At 38.3% G+C, this 20,541-nt stretch overlaps 11 protein-coding genes across 11 annotated transcripts; 5 read left to right on the forward strand and 6 right to left on the reverse strand. All coding sequences in view use genetic code 12, as the record gives it.

Moving 5' to 3' along the window:
- Positions 1–49: 49 nt before the first annotated feature.
- On the reverse strand, positions 50–1,015 carry ORM1 (sphingolipid homeostasis protein; the record flags this gene model as incomplete). The annotated part of the gene is made up of 1 exon (XM_051817787.1): positions 50–1,015. One exon carries the CDS (start codon positions 1,013–1,015, stop codon positions 50–52), a length of 966 nt encoding a protein of 321 aa, XP_051668982.1.
- Positions 1,016–1,713: 698 nt separating this feature from the next.
- CANMA_005411 (phosphatidylinositol-3,5-bisphosphate 5-phosphatase) lies at positions 1,714–4,809 on the reverse strand (the record flags this gene model as incomplete). Its single annotated transcript, XM_051817789.1, has 1 exon — positions 1,714–4,809. One exon carries the CDS (start codon positions 4,807–4,809, stop codon positions 1,714–1,716), a length of 3,096 nt encoding a protein of 1,031 aa, XP_051668983.1.
- Positions 4,810–5,012: 203 nt separating this feature from the next.
- CANMA_005412 (SCF ubiquitin ligase complex subunit) lies at positions 5,013–6,893 on the forward strand (the record flags this gene model as incomplete). Its single annotated transcript, XM_051817790.1, has 1 exon — positions 5,013–6,893. One exon carries the CDS (start codon positions 5,013–5,015, stop codon positions 6,891–6,893), a length of 1,881 nt encoding a protein of 626 aa, XP_051668984.1.
- Positions 6,894–7,386: 493 nt separating this feature from the next.
- On the forward strand, positions 7,387–8,781 carry ARP4 (Arp4p; the record flags this gene model as incomplete). The annotated part of the gene is made up of 1 exon (XM_051817791.1): positions 7,387–8,781. One exon carries the CDS (start codon positions 7,387–7,389, stop codon positions 8,779–8,781), a length of 1,395 nt encoding a protein of 464 aa, XP_051668985.1.
- A 510-nt stretch (positions 8,782–9,291) lies between these two features.
- On the forward strand, positions 9,292–11,340 carry GLC3 (1,4-alpha-glucan branching enzyme; the record flags this gene model as incomplete). The annotated part of the gene is made up of 1 exon (XM_051817792.1): positions 9,292–11,340. One exon carries the CDS (start codon positions 9,292–9,294, stop codon positions 11,338–11,340), a length of 2,049 nt encoding a protein of 682 aa, XP_051668986.1.
- Positions 11,341–11,756: 416 nt separating this feature from the next.
- MIF2 (Mif2p) lies at positions 11,757–13,673 on the forward strand (the record flags this gene model as incomplete). The annotated part of the gene is made up of 1 exon (XM_051817793.1): positions 11,757–13,673. One exon carries the CDS (start codon positions 11,757–11,759, stop codon positions 13,671–13,673), a length of 1,917 nt encoding a protein of 638 aa, XP_051668987.1.
- Positions 13,674–14,105: 432 nt separating this feature from the next.
- CANMA_005416 (uncharacterized protein) lies at positions 14,106–14,396 on the reverse strand (the record flags this gene model as incomplete). Its single annotated transcript, XM_051817794.1, has 1 exon — positions 14,106–14,396. The coding sequence occupies one exon, from the start codon at positions 14,394–14,396 to the stop codon at positions 14,106–14,108; it is 291 nt and encodes a 96-aa protein (XP_051668988.1).
- A 91-nt stretch (positions 14,397–14,487) lies between these two features.
- On the reverse strand, positions 14,488–15,270 carry CANMA_005417 (uncharacterized protein; the record flags this gene model as incomplete). Its single annotated transcript, XM_051817795.1, has 1 exon — positions 14,488–15,270. The coding sequence occupies one exon, from the start codon at positions 15,268–15,270 to the stop codon at positions 14,488–14,490; it is 783 nt and encodes a 260-aa protein (XP_051668989.1).
- A 937-nt stretch (positions 15,271–16,207) lies between these two features.
- Positions 16,208–16,936, reverse strand: CANMA_005418 (uncharacterized protein; the record flags this gene model as incomplete). The annotated part of the gene is made up of 1 exon (XM_051817796.1): positions 16,208–16,936. The coding sequence occupies one exon, from the start codon at positions 16,934–16,936 to the stop codon at positions 16,208–16,210; it is 729 nt and encodes a 242-aa protein (XP_051668990.1).
- Positions 16,937–17,262: 326 nt separating this feature from the next.
- Positions 17,263–17,976, reverse strand: MRT4 (Mrt4p; the record flags this gene model as incomplete). Its single annotated transcript, XM_051817797.1, has 1 exon — positions 17,263–17,976. One exon carries the CDS (start codon positions 17,974–17,976, stop codon positions 17,263–17,265), a length of 714 nt encoding a protein of 237 aa, XP_051668991.1.
- Positions 17,977–18,572: 596 nt separating this feature from the next.
- On the forward strand, positions 18,573–20,495 carry CANMA_005420 (uncharacterized protein; the record flags this gene model as incomplete). Its single annotated transcript, XM_051817798.1, has 1 exon — positions 18,573–20,495. One exon carries the CDS (start codon positions 18,573–18,575, stop codon positions 20,493–20,495), a length of 1,923 nt encoding a protein of 640 aa, XP_051668992.1.
- Between the last annotated feature and the right edge of the window lie 46 nt (positions 20,496–20,541).

Consider the following 20,541-nt stretch of genomic DNA (forward strand, 5'->3'; position numbering starts at 1 on the left):
TAAAAATCCAGTTTGTATAACAAACAACACCTTCTCAAAGTGAAGCCTCTCAGTACAAGGTTACTCTTAACCTATGAGCAAACGCCAATTTAGGCACAACCACACAAAGACAACTAACGCCATTCAAAATGAATAAATTCAAATTATAATGAGAATAATGAGTACTGATCAAAAACAAACAAATAGGAACCAACATTAAAAACTTCTTCGTAGGAGTATACTGATCACCATTATCAATTTGTTCCCACATGGTTAAATTATCATACGCACCTGAATTAAATTCAAATGGTGTTCCTTTAACCTGGTGAAACATGATATATGATCCAATAGTATAGGTCAAGTTAGTCAAGGTCCATTTCCAATCATTATCCAAAACACTGATGAAGTTGTAGAAAACCTTGAGCAATACAATAATGACGATATGGATAATCCATGCACCCTTTTGATCGACCCAATTGGCATTAAGATTTGGGTTCAAAGCTTGATCAATCTTGGTATCCAACGTATCGGGTTCCAAGTGTTGGATCAATGACGATGATCTACGCTGTCTAGTGACTGTTTGTGCTGGCTGATGATGAGATGGGGTGGGTGTTAATTCAGGATTGTTGTAACTGTTACTCCTAACGCGGGATGGCGATGTACTGCCATTTGGTACTGCGGTGGATCCATTAGGAGGTATAGCACTTCCTCTCCTTGAAGTAGCTGGTCTCTGATTGGACGCGTATCCGGATGCTGTACTTGTTGATGAGCCTTTAGGTGACGTATTGAGATGATTGTAGTTGTTGTTGCTGTTGTTTTGGGCTATACTTGATGAAATCGATGACGTGGTATTGGCTATATTAGTCGTAATTGTAGATCCTGTTGATGTAGCAGACTCCTGGTCCAATGGTTGTTGTTGTTGCTGTTGTTGTTGCTGACTTGGAGGAGTAACTGTTATCTCTGCTGGTTTTAGCAATGGTGACGTAGCTGTGGCAGAAGATGTTGACTGTTTTGAGTCTGATGATACTTCAGTCATTGTTTCAAAGTGATTAAATTGGTTCCGTGTGTGTGTGTAAAATTGTTAATTCTTTGTAAGTTGATAAGCTAATAGTAGGATATAACTCTATTGGTTATATATATATACATATATATCAGTTAAAGCTCTTGGTGTGTAGATCTAAAGATTATGGTGGTGAGTGGTGATGAGTGGTGGTATTACCAATTGGTCTAAATGCTTGTTGTTATCTCAAAGGCGAGTGAGTGATCAAAAATTTTTTTTCTTCTTCGTTTTCGTTTTTGTTTTCCTTTCGGTCTTTTTCTGTTTTCAAAGGGATAAAGAGAATTTTGCCTCCTTCTGTTCTTGTAAAGATGTATATATATATATCACTACACAACACAGAAGATAGATGGAATACTATTAACTAATAACCTAACTGTGTAAGTAGATGGATAGTAAACAATCAATTGAAATGAAGAGTATACAAATAGCTACACTTTTCATTTATGGTTTGTATTTCCCAACTTTATTTTGTTCTCATGTTATCGTATAACTCTTGCCAAAGAAAGGGTATACGAGCATAATTCTCGCTGTTGAGCTAGCATACCACAATAGATCCAGTCCTTCATTATGAATTATCAGCTAAACGACATTCTCTAAATTTCTTTTGGTATACACACACACTCTCTCTCTGTTAACATCATAGCAGTTTTACACCCCTCTTACTTCTCTTCAACTCATATGTAATTATGATCAGTTCCTAACTCCAACAACTTTTCCTCATCATTAATATAATGTAAATAAGTCTTCAAGTCTTGAGTGTTGACCATATTAATAAATGAACTTCGTAATGAACCATTGCTATCACCGTGTAACTTGCCCGTACCGCCAGTCAACTGATCAACACAGGATGACAATTTGTAGATTTCTTGATCCTGAAACAGAGGTTTAAACCTGGTGGTTTTATAAGAAACATAACTTGAGTAATTATAACTTGGTAACGATTTGGTTAAACTCGATAGATCAAATTGAGATGCGTACAAATTTGCATTTGAATCATCAACAGTCGGTGGCGTTGATGATGATGAAAAGGCATTAACATCATCATCTCTACCACTACCTTCATTACCACTAGCATTACCTAGTTTGCTACGGTGTTCTGAGCCCAGATTATGCGATTTAGAGCCAGGGTAATGCCGCTCGTGTTTGCCCAACTTTTTTGTATTTTGCCTGGCGGTGATTTTAGAAGCAAGAAAGGTCTTGATGTTCTTGGGATTATATTTGCCACTTGAGCTTCGAACCACTCGTTTACCTTTACGTGGAACAGATTCACAATCATTACCACATTGGCTCAACAGGTGCTCCAAATACGAAATCTCTTCACCACCGACTGCTTTATCCGAATGTTTCAACTTGCGACTTTCAAACGGACTGTAATCAAATCGTATGGGTATGTCTTCATTCACCAGCAGCTGCAGTTGCAGTTGCAGGCTCAGCTTTAGTTTCAGTTTCAGTTGCAGTTTCAGTCGCAGATGCGGTTGCAATTGCAGATCCAAGTGCAGCTGCAGCAACAGCAGTAACAGTGGGAAATATTGGGAATTTGAATTCATGTTGAATTGAAACAAATCAGTAAATGATTGATATTTACGTGGAGCGTAGCATTCATTATACCATTTGTCATTAGACTCAGCAGGGTGGTGAGTCTCCTTCCACTTCAGTTTATCTTCCTCGTCGCTTCTTGCTCTGATCCGAAATCTATCATCTTTTAAATTTGCCTCATTAAACCAATGTGTATAACTCCTCTTTGGTTTCATTTCCAAATCAAAATTAAAATGCAATCCAAAATCATTACTCAATTCCCATAATTTGGGCTTTTCTGCAGAATATATATAGTTGCCCAAAAACAAATTGATTGCTTCTTGTCGAATGGAATCCATAAATGAGTTGGAATACATTCGTTTAATACTGTTTAACATATCTCTAGTATGGGATGACCATTGATTAATCCGTCGATACGAATCCATGGTGTTGACTAAATTAGATCCACCATATTGTATGGCAATTGTATCCCCATGATCATGGAAAATCTCCGTCAAGATATTGATTAAATCAGATTCATAGTCTAGCGTTTTACCGACAGATATCAAATCCAAACTTCGCAATTGCTTGGTCAAGGCTTCTTTACATATAATAAATTGCGCCGCATTTGTACGATCTAAACAATCGATACAATTTGTTCTAATTATCCCCTTTTGTAGTCGAGTGTTGTTAATGGTAGTGCCATTATGGAAAATACCAATCTGACTTATAGCCTCATGGGCAATGTTTTGCAATGGAGTAATCACATCCATATTCTTTTTCGAATTTTTAGACATGTCAAATGATCGGTATTGTAGCTTGCTCCTTTCAGGTAAAAACTGATTAAGATAATTGACACAATTAATGTATTGTACATTCAATCTCAGTTCTCTTGGCTGTTTCTCTTTTTGCTTAATTAGATTCAAAATGATGATTGGCGATCCATACCGATAAAATAAATCATCGAAATGGAGAGCAGAACTTTGATAAAATGGATCAGGCAAATTAATTTGTATAGGTGGTTTGGGCAACTTATTCATATCTTGAGTCCAAAATAAAGGGATCGATCCTCGATGTTGGACAAAGCTGGTGTACCTGGGATTATTATATATTCCATACTTGGGATCATGGAAACTCGAGGTCAACATATCGCTAACAATCTGTTCTGTTTCAATCTCATTAGCTACATTGCCCTTATCATTGATACCACGCTTCAAGAAACGAGCACCAGCAAAATGATGCGACCGGCGGGCAATTATAGTGATGTAAAACTTTCTTCCATATATTGAGATATTGGCCTGATCGATAAAGCCATGAACAATAGGTTGAAACCACTCAAATGTGGCAACATCATCACTTTCCAATATTGGCTTCAACAATAAATTATTCCAAACAAATCGTTCATTATAATCAAAGTTGCCGTATAGTTTGTTCTGTACTTTGGCATGTTGATCAGGACAATTGTATAGCTTATGACGCATGAAATTAGTCTGCATCGAATTGGTTATATCGTAATTGTAACTGAAATAAAAAGTCTTGCTCAAGTCCATATATCGAAAGAGTGAAAGCAACTTCTCTTCATCACTATACTTTTCGGGTCGCCTATAATTTGTTCCCAACGGAATCAATTTGGTTTCATCTATATGGTAAATGAAATGCCCGCCTAGTATTGCCACTTGAGAACATTTAGTGATTAAATTCAAGTAGTACCCCTTGGTGAATCTAACCAACCCTAATAATCCAAACCCTTGTGCTAGTTTATGTAGCCCACCTTCGACTGAATCGTTTAGCCCATTGAGCAATTCAATCATATCCTTACGCGTGTAGAAATAACTCTTGTCTTCGATAATAGACAACAGTTGCTCATCCTCAACGTCCTTGGCAATCTCCAAAATCCGATACAACGATTCTTTAGCGTTGGACCCAACAATGTACATTGTAGAGGCAGAGTTGTAAACAGTGAATCGTTGTAGTAGGATCCGCTTGTATACTTTAGTTCGTTCACTGTTTCCCTCTTCCCCTTCTGGTGCTCCCTCTTCTTCTTCATCATCATCATCGACATCATTTCCTTCTTCTTCCTCTTCCTCTTCCTCTTCCTCTTCCTCTTCCTCTTCCTCTTGAACACTTGTTTCAAAGTCTCCTCCGTCGTGGTATACTTTGCTGCTGGTGGTCGTATCTTCAGCACTCGATGTGATTATATCATTTTTGAAATCCTCCTCCCTTTCATTGGTAACAATTGAGCCTTGATCATTCATATAGAACCGTTGGGAGATGGTCGTAGTAGATAATGCGACTGCTGAGATATCCTTGTGGTAATTTCTAAATGTACACACACAATATCAGATCTGATGATTTGAATTGAGCGGTGCGGCAAAAGACATCGTTATCACTGGACACCATTTTTTATTTTTAGATCTCCTTTGCCCCTCCTCCACCTACACAGCTCAACATAATTATAATGACATTAACCATACTTGACTTGGGAGAAGACATCTTAACCTACGGTATCTCCCGCTACTTATCACCCGATGATATCTTTAAATTCTTTGCTTTGAATTCCACCTTGTACAAGCTCTTTCAAACATCCCCCACAATTTACCAATTGCTTTATAATAAAAAGTTCACCAACAATGAAAACAACTACACCTTAAGCTTGCAGCAACACCTCAACTGGAAACAACTTTGGCAGCTTCGGTGTGATAAAAACCAGCAAGTTTTTACTTGGGGTGAAAGTAATGGCGGTCGATTGGGATACTTGTCTACAAGAATAGACCAGTCACATGTACTGAGAAAATTGGGCGGTTGGTCTGTACACATCCCCACAAACATTCCTGAATTCAATCGGCATCTTGTTGTTGATCTCAAAGCTAATGGTTATAGCTTTGTTATATTGTTGAATAATGGCGAGTTGTGGTTTACAGGCATGGATTGGAAGCGGCCCCAACAAGGGTTATCAACTCCTGGACCGGTAAAAAGTAAAGATTACAAGCCAAATCCTGGTACAATGGCATTAAGCAGCATGAATAACAACGCAGAGGATACTGTTGGTGGCAGAAGGAGCATTATACGCGGTACATTTTCGCGAGGCGGTGGTAGGACTGGAGTAATGCCTATGCCAATTAGTGGAAGGTACACTCATGACGGAAGCAGTGAAAGTGATGAGGATGGCAGCTCAACGCAGGAAGGCTCGAGTAGTAGCAATACCCAGGCTCCGCCTTCAACAACGGCACCAGCACCAGCGCCGGCCCCAGAAACTTCTTCACAATTGCCGCAGTCTAGAAGAAGACTTCAACCTAGTGAATCCAGATCCGCATTGAGACATCCACCATCAAAGATTCAGGAGACCAATTTTTTGTCACGCTTGTTTCTCCCGCCAATTAATGGATCTGACGACAGAAAGATCATTTCCATCAGCACAGGAAGAGAACATATCGTTGCTCTAGATGACCAAAATAACGTATACACTTGGGACTCCGGTTGCAATTCAAATATAGGTATACATATCCAATTTCATGATATACGAGAGGATTCAAACATTGTCAAGGTTGCAGCAGGATGGAACTTATCAGCCTGTCAAATCGATACAGTGGGTTTGGTTGTGTGGTACTCTAGGGAACCATTGACCAAAGTGCAATTTGATCAACAAAACTACCAAAGCAGAGCCAAATACTTGATCATACCGGGGACCGAAAACAATGTTGTTGATTTCACAGTAGGCACGGATTATGTGCTATTTATTAAGAAATCAGACTCTACATTGCATCAATTCAGAGTAAATGCCCATGATTTATCAACCAGAGACGATGAACTGTTAGACATTAATGATTTGAAACGAATGGTTACTTCAATGGACAATTTCAATGACTGGATTTCGCAGCAGGAACAGAGTGTTCAATTCACTCGATTAAATAGTTGCTATACCAACTTTGTCGTATTTACCAATCATGATCAAGTCTTGATTGGATCCAAAGCCCATTTGCTATACCACATTAGTGAAGAAGAAGGGCAAGGCAAAGAGCCCGTGGTCATTCCCGACTTGCAAGGGCAAAGCATCAAATCGATCGAGATTGGCGATTATCATTATTTGGCATTGACTAATGATGGATCATTGCTTAGCTGGGGAACTGAATCGAGGTCATGTGGTTGCTTAGGTATTGGACCACGGGAATTGGCAGTTTCCGAGAATGTAGATAATGTGGTTGAACGCGGAGTAAATTTAGAGGTTAAGCGGCCAATGCATGTGAAAAATCCATTGGGAAGTAGAGTTAAAGGTAAATGGGTAGCTGTTGCAGCTAGCGGATGGCAATCTGGTGGTATATATGTACCACTTGAGGAATGAAGGGGTGAGGTTGTGGTGAAAGCATGTCTCAGTTCAGGACAAAGAGATAAAGAACAGTTTAATTGTTACTCAATGTAGTAAAAAAAAAGTGCAGGACATGATTAATGAATTTCGAACGTCACTACCTGTCATGATATATTGCGAACTTCTATAATATACCAGAAAGGACATACGCTTTTCCAACCTATAATAATAGAAACTGAAAATCGCTTATTTTGCTCAGAAGGTTCACACTTTATGAACTCTTTTTCTAAAATCCTTCCATTGTATGTTGCCTTCAAATGGTATCACTTTTTGCAGTTACCCAAAAGCTCAACCTTATATATGTTCATCGATGGCCTTTTTAAGTGCAGGCGAATACTAACAGCGGCTTTTGCCTCATTAAAACGAGTGAGATTTTCTTTCAATTTTTTTTTTCCAACTTCAAATCCACTTCTTGTCAGTAACTAAGAACAGCTAATTCACCAACCTCACCACCCCCAACAGCTAACAAATGTCAGCTTCAGCTAATACAGTATACGGTGGAGACGAAATAAATGCCATTGTACTAGATATTGGCTCTTTCAATATCCGTATAGGTTATGCTGGTGACGATTTCCCCAAAATCATAACACCTTCCTATTATGGACAATTATCCAATGGCACCAAAGTGTTTGGCGAGGGTATCAATGTCCCACGTTCAGAACCATTTGAAATCAAACCTATGGTTAAAGACTCTTTAGTTGTTGATTGGAACGCTGCGATTGAGCTTTTTGCTTATTATTTTAAGCAATTGAAGATAGTGGAAAAGGAACAACCTATACTAATCACTGAACCCATATGGAGCACTAACGAATACAGAACGAAATTGATTAATTCAATTTACCAAAAGTTTGAATTTCCCGGATTGTATTTGGCCAAAGTCCCCTCGTGTGTTAGTTTCCAACAAGGAAGAGCCAATTGTTTAGTTGTTGATTTGGGTCACGAAAGTGTTAGTGTTACCCCTGTTGTTGATGGTATCTGTCTAATCAAAAGCTCATTGAGAACCCCATATGCTGGTAAGTTTTTGAATCTGATTGTTGAAGATTATATCGCCAAAGAAGGCATTGCTGTCGAACCAAGTGTATTTATTAAAAGTAAAACGGCTACAAAATATCCTGAGGAGAAGGAAGCGAAATTTGAGTTGAAGAGTAATGTTTCCAATGTTAGTGAGCTGTTTAAACAGTATCAGTTAGCTAGAATATGGCACGAGTTTAAGGAAACTATGTTGGAAGTGCCATCTCAGGAGGCAAAGAAATTACTCGCCAATTCGGAATCCTCCTCGTCCGATTTACCCGAGTTTTCCAAAAGATCATTTGAAATACCCACTGGTCAATCAATAACACTCGGTCAAGAACGATTTGAAATTGCCGAAACTATATTTGACCCCAGTTTTTATAAATTTGATAATCCAGACTTGCAACCACCACCATCCAATGGGGAGATACCTGGAATAGAATTCAATACAATCAATGAATACCGGCCAGTGAAACGTCTTCGTAAAAACGAAGATGGTGAAGATGGTGAAAACAGGAAGAATGAGGTACGCGGTGTCGCGCAATTGGTTTCACAAGTCATTTCAATAATAGATATAGATTTACGAGCTTCATTGGCAAATAACATCATTGTTACCGGTGGCACATCATTAGTTACGTCACTTACGGAACGATTGTACCATGAACTACTGAACAACAACCCTGGTTTAAAGATTAGATTGCATGCAGTGGGAAACTCGTTGGAAAGAATCAACCAATCTTGGATTGGAGGCAGCGTATTGTCTAGTTTGGGTACTTTTCATCAAATGTGGGTCAGTGAAAAGGAATATAAAGAGGAAGGTGCTGAAAGAATATTGAATCAACGGTTCAGGTAAGTGTAGATGAGGCTTTTTAGTAGATTCAAAAATGTAACATTTAGAAGAGTGGGCTTTACAATGGATTGTAGTGTATCAGAAAAAAATGAACCTCTTGTCGTTTATGTACTTAGTTTCAATTTGGGGGTGTCGTTGTTGTTGTTTGCAACTGATTGCGAAAATTTTATTCGGCGTCAAATGCTGGTTTTAATGCGGTGGGGGAGTTTTGGGGTTTTGGTTATTGTTTCATGCACAAAATGTTAAAATTTAATTTTTCAGGCGTCTAATTTTCTGGCCTCCCCCCTTTATTGTATATGTTGGGTTAAAAAAAAAAAGTAAATGCAACAAAAGGACAAAAAGATCATTTATCATTCATTCAACTACTTGCTGTATTTTTATATATCGGACCATAAGTTTCCTTTTTCTTTGAAGTTATTATAAAATCACCTACATTTCCATTTTAGTTGATTCAATCTTTTTAGCTACCAAGAAAAGATCAAAAACTATCACCACCAATTGCAAACGCTATCTATGAGCAACAAGGAATTAATTAAAGGGGTTCTTCAATTAGACCCATGGTTGGAACCATTTTCCCAACCATTGATAGACAGACAGGTCAAGTTTCGCGAGTGGTTATCAAATCTCGATTCGAGTGAAGGTTCCTTGTCACATTTTGCCGATTCCTACAAAACCTATGGATTGCATGCCACTTTGAAAGGTTACAAAATTGTCGAGTATATCCCCGACGTTGAACAAGTTAGCTTGGTGGGCGATTTCAATAATTGGAGTATCGAAGCTCATCCATTGAAGCAGGTTAATAATTTCGGCCGTTGGGAATTGGAGATTGAAGGGGCGGGTATTATCCCACATGATTCAAGATACAAGATTGCTATGAAGTTGCCAAGTGGCGAATGGATTTATCGATTGGACCCTTGGTGTAAGAGAGCCACTTTTAACAAAGATGATAATTTGTATGAAGGTAGGTTTTGGAACCCTCCAGCATCTGAAGTTTATCACTTCAAAAACAAGCGACCAGTATTGACTCAAGGTATTAAAGTTTACGAAGCCCATGTTGGTATTTCGACACCCGAGCCCAAGATTGGCACTTATAAAAATTTCACGCAAAATATTTTACCCAAAATTCGTGAATTGGGGTATAATACTATTCAACTAATGGCAATTATGGAGCATGCTTATTATGCATCGTTCGGTTATCAAATTACCAGTTTCTTTGCCGCCAGTTCAAGATACGGAACACCAGAAGACTTGAAGGAATTGATTGATACGGCTCATGGATACGGAATCAGAGTCTTGTTGGATGTTGTTCACTCGCACAGTTCGAAAAATGTAGCTGATGGATTAAATATGTTTAACGGAACCGATCATTACTTGTTCCATGGTGGCGGAAGAGGGAACCATGATTTATGGGACTCTCGTTTATTCAACTATTCAAACTATGAAACATTGCGATTCTTGTTGTCGAATTTGAAATTTTATCTCGATGTGTATCAATTTGACGGGTTTAGATTCGATGGGGTTACTAGTATGTTGTACAAACACCATGGATTGAGCTTTGGATTCAGTGGAGACTACAACGAGTACTTTAACGAAGAATGGGCTGATAATGAAGCTATTGCTTATTTGATGTTGGCCCATCAATTAATGAAAGAAGTAAGTAAAAAAGACCATATAGAAATCACCTCCATTGCTGAAGATGTTTCGGGAATGCCTACATTATGTCGTCCAATTGACGAAGGTGGAATTGGCTTTGACTATCGGTTATCTATGGCTATCCCTGATATGTGGATCAAGATTTTAAAACACCAAAAGGATGAAGATTGGGACCTTGGTAACATTGTTCATACTTTAACCAACCGTCGTCATGGCGAGAAATGTATTAGTTACTGTGAATCCCACGACCAAGCATTAGTTGGAGACAAGACCTTGGCTTTTTGGTTGATGGATAAGGAGATGTACACCAACATGTCCAAGCTTAGTGAATTAACTCCAGTAGTTGATCGTGGATTGGCATTACACAAACTAATCCGGTTGGTAACTTTTGCATTAGGTGGAGAAGGGTATTTGAATTTCGAAGGTAATGAGTTTGGTCACCCTGAATGGTTGGATTTTCCCCGTGCTGGAAATGGGGAGTCGTACCATTATGCCAGAAGACAGTTTAATTTAATTGATGATGATTTGTTACGATACAAATATCTTTTTGACTTTGATTCAGCTATGCAACATTTGGATGTATTGGATTCGCCACAGGCCTACGTATCGTTGAAACATGAGCAAGATAAAGTATTGGTTTTTGAAAGAAATGGGTTATTATTTATTTTTAACTTTAGCCCCACACAATCTTTTACCGATTACAAAGTCGGAGTTGAAGCTGCCGGTAAATATGAGATCGTTTTGAATTCAGACGAGGCAAGGTTTGGTGGCCACGATAGAATACAAGATCCTGTGCCTGGTAAAAAGCAAGAATTTTTCACAAACAATGACGCCTGGAATAATCGGTCTAATTCATTGATGGTTTACATCCCAAGTAGAACCGCCATTGTTTTGAAGAAGGTAGATTAAAATATGGTAGTAGATCATCTATTAGAACAGATTGTTTGGATTTATTTACAACTAGAATAATGTCACATTTCACTGTGTGAATTTTGTCAGTTTTGACTTAATTTTTGTAAATTATATCAATGTAGCCCTAGATTTGGGTCTAAATCATTGTAGAGTTATCCATTTTGATTGTGAATGTGATGAAGATTGGAATCAGTTGTTTGTTTGAGATATGATGAGGTCAAAAGTGAGCGCAAATTAAAAAAAAAAAGACGCAAAAATCTATTTTTCCAATTCTCAAAGTGTAAACAAACGAAAACAAAACAAACAAAACAAACAAAACAAACAGAACATAAACAGAGACACGCAATCGACACACATCTAATATATACTCACCAACTACAGCCTATATTATAGCTTATCCCCACTAAACCCCAATGGAACTATTACAGTTGGGGAAGAAATCCCGAAAGCTTGGATTAACAATCAACAAGAATCTTCATCGAGATGAATATGGCATGGAAGACATCGAGGAGTTTTTTGCTGATGACACACAGGCACAAATCGTACTTCAAGAACAAGAAGATAGAGTGCTACGGCAAGGAGAAATTTACAAGTCACCCACATCGTATAACACAGCAAGTGGGGGAGGGGAACGTGGCAGCGGTGGTGTTGGTGCTGGTCGTCGGGTGATACCGAATATATCACATTATGACCTTGAACAAGTGGCTGAAGATGTACCCCCATATGATTCCGGGTTCGATTTGGAAGACGTTAATGATGACTTATTGGAGCAAGAAGATCAGTCACCTTTCAATTACGTGGCAAGAAAGATTGATTTTGATTATGGTGCTGAAGAGTCAAGTGGAGCCAGAGGAAACAAAACTAGTGAAAGAGATGCACATGGAGTCAACCAATCAATAGGAACCAATAAACAGTCTCCATTGAGATCACCATTACCAGAGCAACGGCAGTCAAGTGCAATAACTGGTGCTTCCCAGGTAAATGATTTTCTCGAAGAAGAAGAAGACGACTATAACTATGACTATGACTATGGCCAGCACGACAATAATGATGGCTTTTACCAAAACCAGGATCAGTATCTGGATCAACTTGAAGCTATTGGTCCGGCTTCAAGACAACACAATTTACGTCTGCGCTCACAATCACTAGAACCAGAGCCGTTACGTTCAGGTCGAGGTACAGAAGGCGTTCGATCGAGAAGACGGACTGAACAGAGGCGTAAAAGGCGAAATAGTCTTCTGGAACTGGAAGAAAGTACACAAGCTTCCGTCTCTGCATTTAACGAAGATACTAAAGACACGGATGAGGACAATGCTACTGAAATCAGCGATGCAGTTGACTCAACCGCCACTGACCTATTCGTCCGGTCATCATCATCCACAGAGCCCAGTCAGATTCAAGGTGGAAAACAAAGTACTAGATCGCGAGTGTCAAGAGCAAAAGCGAATGTATCACCTACTACATACATCACTGAAGTACCTTCTTTGCCGTCCCCACCACCAGATGGATTACGAAGATCAAAACGTATTAGAGTTAAGCCTTTGGCATTTTGGCGTAATGAGCGAATCATATTCACCAAGCCTCATCAAACGCGGCCAGATGAAGACGAAGAAGAAGAAGAAGATGACGACGAACCTGATATGACTATTGTGAGAGATATCCATAAACTACCATTGAGATCAATTGCTGAGGTTGTTCATGTACCTGACACTGCACAAATATTAACGCGTCACAATCGCCGCAACACAAGACGAAAACCAGTTGATGCACCTATATCACCGCTCAGTGCCGATGAGCATGATCAAGAAGAACAAGAAATTTTGAATGCAGAGTTACCTGGGACATCCTGGTACAAGGATAAAGTGTTGAAGATAGATGTACCAGAAAATGGTCAATTTGTGGAGCGGTCAATTGCATATAGCTCACAATATGGTGATTTCCAATCAAAATCTATTGTCAATGAGGATGGAACTACTTCGGAAGATCCTAATTTGAAGATTGCTACGTTATTCAATGATGACCTACAGAATTGTGCCGTGGGAGTGATTGAATTGAGTGGAGTTAAACCACCAACGAAAATTACCTTCAGTACTTACTATCTACTCGTGGTCAAGGGAATTGTTGAATTTACTTTTAATGAAGAGACATTTGTGGCAAACAAAGGATGCAACATATGCATCCCACTGGGGAATGAGTATGGGTTGAGAAACTTGGGCAAAGAACCTGCACTTATACATTTTGTTCAGGTCAGAAGACCAGAAACAGAGCAAGATGAAGATGACGCTGGTGATGCAGGTAGGAAAAGTAGGGACGAAGATGATAGTTGGTGATGGGAGATAATGATGGGCAGTGATTCACTTGCGCTAAATGGAAGCTGAGAGAGTGGCTTGAAACAACTTATTTACTGGTGTCCATACTGCTGAGGGGACAATTGCTTGTGAGTGTTTATTTCACGGTACTTTTGAAGAAGTCAGGAAGTTTAGGATCTCGAAATCGAAGTCTGTCCAATTTCCATCATGCTAGTAACTGTACATCACTGATTCTACAAAAGCTCGCTTAGGGGCGAAATACATCCATGGTGCCATATGTATAGCCTAGCTCTAATTCAAATAAATCTGTTCAAATAAACATTATTAATCACGAAATAAAATTACTAAATATCGAACCATAACAACAGCTGGAACAATAATTAACAAAACCTCAAGACATCCTCTCCCTTTTCTGTGTTTCCTGTATAAGTCTTACTTCCCGGCTTGACTCAGCTATTTCTTGAGTTCTTGAAGAGCTGCCTTAAGGTTCTCTAGCTCCAGATCTTCCAAAGTCCTGGGAGGGGTGTCTTGGATCATGCTGTACCAAGCTGAAAACAAACCAGGACTATCATCTTCATGGTGATTATGTTTAACAATCCTAAGAGTCGGTTTGTTGGGACTGCAGCTGGTACCCTCTGTCATTTCATCTATACTATTGTGAATTCCAAAATCAACTCGTGTAAAAATAATTGGAGTAACGAGGTACCCACTGTTGCATTTGAGGTCTTTCATATATCCACCCATTTGAAGCAATATATCCCGGTGAAGTTTGGTACTTTCGTGACAAAAATGGGTTAGCTCCATTCTTTTTAATTCAATGATAAATGCACCACCCCTATCTAATTGTACCACAAAGGGGTACCGAGTATTTAGTGGGCTGCTCAGTTTCAATTTGATGGATTGTCAGTTCTTGCTCTATTGTACCACCTAGGTAATTTATCAAAGGATCTAACCAATGACTTAATGTTATGCTCAAATGGACCTCCTTAGATCCCATATTGTACAGGGGAATGGTAAATGCCAGGATGTGGCTGAGGTGTCTGAAAGAGGATAACTCAATTTCGTCCACTGTAGTTTCGTCGAAGTGGAAAATGTCGGATTCCTCTCCTAAAATATTTTTTGTAGCACCTTTATTGGTACTAACTTCAAAATATGATAATTTAAAATATGAGCAGTGTTGGAAATTGACTAAATTCTGTAGCCAAGTGTCATAAGTGATGGTGGAATTGTTGTTAGCTCTACAATAGGCATGTATAGAGGAAAGAAATTCGGTAATTAAGCCTATCATAGGTTCTGATAATGGTTTCTCAAATGAGCCAGCGGATGGATTAGAAGATTGAACTAACTCCATCAAAAGTTTTAGAAAACATTTCTTCTCTTCTGCATTTAACCTGCAAAGGCGATGTTCAAACGCATTTTTGATTAACTGTTTTGTCCTTCTGTTTTCTTGTGATGGCGCTAGGTCTTCGTTTACGAAATCACGTATGTCTTTCCATTTTAAACGGTTAGAGCTGAATTGAATAGTGCCCATATATTCTCCTGCTTTGTATCTTTTTAAAAGATTATCGATGTAAATTTTCAAGTTAAGGTAGTCGTATAACTTTGATGTATGTTCCATTTTCTATTAATTGATGGAAGCTCTCAATAGACAATAGTGAGGTAGCTCAACTAAGTCAAACTTACATCTCATAACTCTTAAAATTTAGAACAAAGTTACAAATACCAAAGGTGGCAAAAACTCCGGTATGCTGTTGGACATGGCACATGACTTGCCTATTGATTGTACAACCCTTGGTTGCAAATGGAGGGCTTTGTGTAAATGCGCAACCCGACGAGCAAAATTAAGCGTCTGTTGTACACCATGGACGTTCTGTTCTTTTTTTTTGGTTTTGTCTTACTCTTTCAAGTCTAATTGTTTGTATTCCATTATAGTTTGACCTTGGTGACCTTATTGATACAAGAGGCCCTCATATATTATATTTAGCTCGCTGTCAGAGAAGCACTTCTTAAACCGTATAAAATATTGTCTTTGGTTCTTGTAGCCAACACTGTATTTAGTACTGATTACACAGGTTTCAAAAGGTTCAAGAAAATGGTAACCCATGATACCTTGTGGAAGCTGAGGGCTTAGCAAGTTAATGTCGTGGGTGAGGTGAATGGAGTATCCATCTTTTGGGAATTTAATATATTCGGTTCGGGGGCTATAAGACCGTAGTTCCAACACTTGAGGTGGTTTCTTGGTTCATACCACCAGTTAATAGTGAAATTGGGAAAGTTTGAACATAGCCCGCCTATCATTCTTGCTGTATGGTGATCGCTATATTTGCTTGCAACAACAAGCATACTTATCCCTTTGTGGGTATAGTTTCTGAGGTCTTGGATAGTTGGCGCTTCGTCTACTTTTCCATGATGCCTTACGCAGAGCTATGTGAGATGTGGATAATCTTTATCCAACTGTTGGTTTGTGAACACTTTATCAAAGTCAATTATTCCGACAATGGACAATTCCGGAATAAAGAAGTATCAAATACCTCACTTATACGATAAGCAAGTATTTACGGTTCTACTTGGTGAATGTGTAACTTTCGCAATCTTAGATTTTGTCTACCATCGAACTTATAGTTGTCCATTACCACAATTGTCAATGAAGTAATCAATGTAAACAAATCCAAATAATTGTAGTTCCTATTTGTATTGCAGTAAACTATAACATTAAGCGAAGTTTGAATACAGGCTGAAATCAGCCATGCATCTAGGTAGTAAGGTGCAGGTATAAACTCTGTAGTGATGATTAAAACGTATGGAAGGATCTCCTCATCTTCTCCAAAAAGCATGAATTCGATCAGTCCATCGTGTAACTCGGAAAAGTCTTCATAGCGATTGTGGAATGCCAGAATCATTTCAAAGCGCTGAATTGATCTAAAGTGTTTCAAAATGCGTACCAGAAGTGACTGATGAAAGTCTTTTAAAATAATATGATCAATCTTTTTGTCGCTACTCATTTGAGATAAGTACTTTTCATAATTGTGCCTTGATACGATGGTATATTGATTGGCTATTATGTTGTTGATGCCCTTGTGGAACTTGAATCGAAGGTTTCCTCCTTTTTCTTCTTCACCCTTTAATGGCCACGCCTCGTAGACATGAATATTCTGATACAATTTTGGCTTCGCTAAGCAGTAAAATCTCGAATGTAGTGGGGCAAGTGCCAAGACTTGGTGTTGGTTGATGTGGAGGAAGACGACCTGCAACACTTCATGAGGCAAATTCAATAAGCAAAACATTAATTATTAAATGGTAGTAATGTCAAGCTAGAGGAAGTGGGTCAACTACAATTGACAAACTATTTCCTTCCGGTTGCTCTTTTTTGAAGCTCACATATGTTTGATGGTAATCGACTGCACTTGCCTCAGGTCTAAATGGCAGCGCTACCACACGTTGTCGAATGTTCTACGAGTATATTTGAATGTGTGTCGCAGATAAGCAAGAGGATGGAGAGCAAGGAAAATATGGCAAAAGCTTATACCATTCTTTTTAGTATATAAATTTTAGTATATTTGTGGTGGACCAATAGCTTTGCTATTATTCCATCTTATATATCGCCAGATTTTCAAATGTCAAACTTTTCAGTCTTTGCTGACTCTTTATCATAGTGACCCACCAAAGGGACTTTAAACTCACTAGCGGCAACACCAAACTGCTTTAAAATTAAAGCCTGTCTAACATCCAATACATCACCCTCATTACACACCAAGTATGGAGTTTCCAAAACGATTTTCCCACTCTTGATCTTTGTGGGCATCTTGTATTTATTTCTCAATGTCTCTTCCAATGAATGTGACATGGGCACATCTTCCTCTTGAGGAATTTGTCCACCTCTAGAATAAACTATGCCTGCAGGAATTTCAAAAGTTATGGGAGATTTATTTTTAACTCTAGTGTAATCTTGTCTCTTGTATGCATCAAAGTAACTTTGCACAGTTGAATCATCCTCATTAGTGAAGAGAATACCTGGTATTAAGTCGTCAGTCTTGGACAAGATTTTGGTTAATTTGGCCAAATCAGATAAATATTCCTCTTCAGGGGTTTCACCGAATGCTTTTTGAATAACTTTCCGTTTACCTAAAATCAATTTGGAGCCAGTCCAGTCGGATCTTATGTCTTGTAGAACTGGAGTCCTGATATCTTTCATTTGTAATATCCAAACATTGGAATAGTTGTCAAGAGCAGATCTAATCTCATCGAAGAGTTTCAACTTTGATTCTTTTCCCTTTTTGTCGGTTTGTGATAAAGTGACTAATTTGGAGCGTCTAGATTTAGGCATGTTGTGTGGTAGGAGTTATAGTCTTATGCTGTTAAAACAAATCTTTCTGCGGTTTAGATGAAAATTGTGTTTTGTTGATGGGGGGATGAGCATCGCTTTGGATTTATTTTTTTTTTTTCTTTCCCTTTCACCAAAATTCTAGTCCATGAGAACACATTTACCAAGACTAAACTAGACTGAACAATGCTGATGAGTAGTGGCAGTTGTAGTTGTATGTTTGAAGAGTGATAGTAGAAGGGAATGAAAGAATAAGTTCTATCTTTGTGGCTAGGTTTAAATCCTAAATCTGTTTCTTGAAAAGCAGTGAGTACATTCCCAACAACTGGGTGCTTGTAGATCTAGTCCAATAGGTGTATATATTCTTCTGGTGATGGCATGAGGTTCTTTATGTTTGCCTGTCTTTCTGCCTGTCTGCCTGAACAGGACGGAAAGTACGTGTAGTTGGATGTTTCCCCTTTTCGTCATGAGCCGCACTGCCGCAATTGAATTTTTCTTTGATGTTGAAGTAAAACTTATCTGCCACGTACTTAGTCCCCCCACTCTACGCAACACCAATATACAAGTACAACACAGCAAGAGAGAGAGAGAGATTAGCCATGTCACTTAGTCTATTCAAAGTGAAGCAGACTTATTTTGAGAAACTATTCAAATCAAATGCAAATTCCGATCCTAACTCAAACTCAAACTCATCCTCCTCCTCCTCCAACCACGCCAACAAGAAAGTCCCCAAAGTATTGCTTCTTGACAATATAACCACATCAATAATTTCGTTATCATACACTCAATCACAGCTTTTGTCCAATGATATCATCTTGATTGAATTGATTGAAAACCACAAACGATTGTCGACAATGAAGCATTTAGACTGTATTGTCTATATCAACCCCAACTCAGCATCAATTAATCAATTGTTGGATGAAATGAAATCACCCCACTTTCGCAAGTATCGCGTGTTTTTCAATAATGTTGCAGGGAAGAATGATATTGAGCAGTTGGCAGTGGCCGATGAATATGATGGTATTGACCAGGTTTTGGAAATCTTTCAAGACTATTATATTTTGAATGATGAACTATACTTGAATAAATCGTTGTCAATGAGAAAGAGTGTCAATCCAGTATTGGAACAAGCTAAAAGTTTGACTAGCTTGCTCTTGGCTTTGAAAAAGAGCCCCATAATCATGTATGAGTCAAATTCAATTGACTTGAAGAAGCTCAGTTCCGAGTTGTTATACATCATCAATTCTAACTCAAATAACAATTTATTTGATGATTTGAATCAACGATCAGATACACCACCAGTATTGCTATTGCTTGATCGCAAGAATGATCCCATTACTCCGCTTTTGACTCCCTGGACTTACCAGTCAATGATTCATGAGTTTTTAACAATCGATAAAAATGTGGTTACATTACCTGATAATCAAGTTATACTTTCTCAACAAGATGATTCGTTCTATAATGAGTCCATGTATCTAAACTATGGAGATTTGACCAACAAATTCCAAAAATATGTCGAACAATACAAATCGGAAACTAAACAATCATCAATTGAAAACTTAAAACTGCAAAATCTAGCTGAATTGAAAAAAACCTTGACTAAGTTCCCTGAATTTAAAAAGATTTCCGTTAATATCTTGACGCATTTGAATTTAATTAGTGGCATAGATGAACAAATTTCTAAACAACAATTGTGGGATATCGGTGAATTGCAACAAACAATAATTTGTGATTTAGACAATCAACTGGATATCAAGAATAAAATGATTCAAGTTTTGGAAAATAAAGCCATATCTACCATGAATAAAATCAAGTTGGTGTTACTTTATAGCTATAAATTCCATAATCCTACTGATTTATCACTATTTATCGGTAAGTTGGAAAATGAAACCATAACTTCGCCATTGCCAAACCCAACGCAATTGGAATTGATGAAGAAATTTACCACCTTGTTCAAATCACATGACCTGGCCTTGGATTCAAATCAAGATCAGCATGAACAACATCAGAATCGTCAAGGATTATCAAATTTATTCACCAATCGAAAAGTCAATATCAATAACTTGTTCAACCGGAATAGTACTAACCATTCGGGTAATGATAACGTTTATCTACTGTACACACCAAGATTGAATCAAATACTAACCAATCTACTCAATCCACACGGTGGCGGTGCAACTTCGAATCAAGGATCGAATTTACACCCCAATTTGTCTACATTGTACCCCGAAGTCATCAAACAACAATATGGAGACACATCCGCTGATTCAATTCAAGATTTGATTATTTATTTCGATGGGGGAGTGACCTATGAAGAATTGCGCTTGGTGCATGAATTCAACCAAGAAAATAGGAAAATCAACATCATTATTGGTGGTGATGAGATGCTCAGTAGTGATGAATGGTTAAAGAAGATGTATCAAATGATTTCGAGAACTGAAAACAGTAATCAAGGCCATGAAGATGGTGGATTTGCAATGTCAACTCAAGACAGACAAGCACAACTAAGGGAAATCTTGTAATACAAAATACAGAATACATAGTACACACACACGCACACGCACACGC

Source organism: Candida margitis (assembly GCF_024628925.1).
Source record: "Candida margitis strain CBS 14175 chromosome Unknown scaffold50, whole genome shotgun sequence".
Lineage (NCBI taxonomy): Eukaryota > Fungi > Ascomycota > Pichiomycetes > Serinales > Debaryomycetaceae > Lodderomyces > Lodderomyces margitis.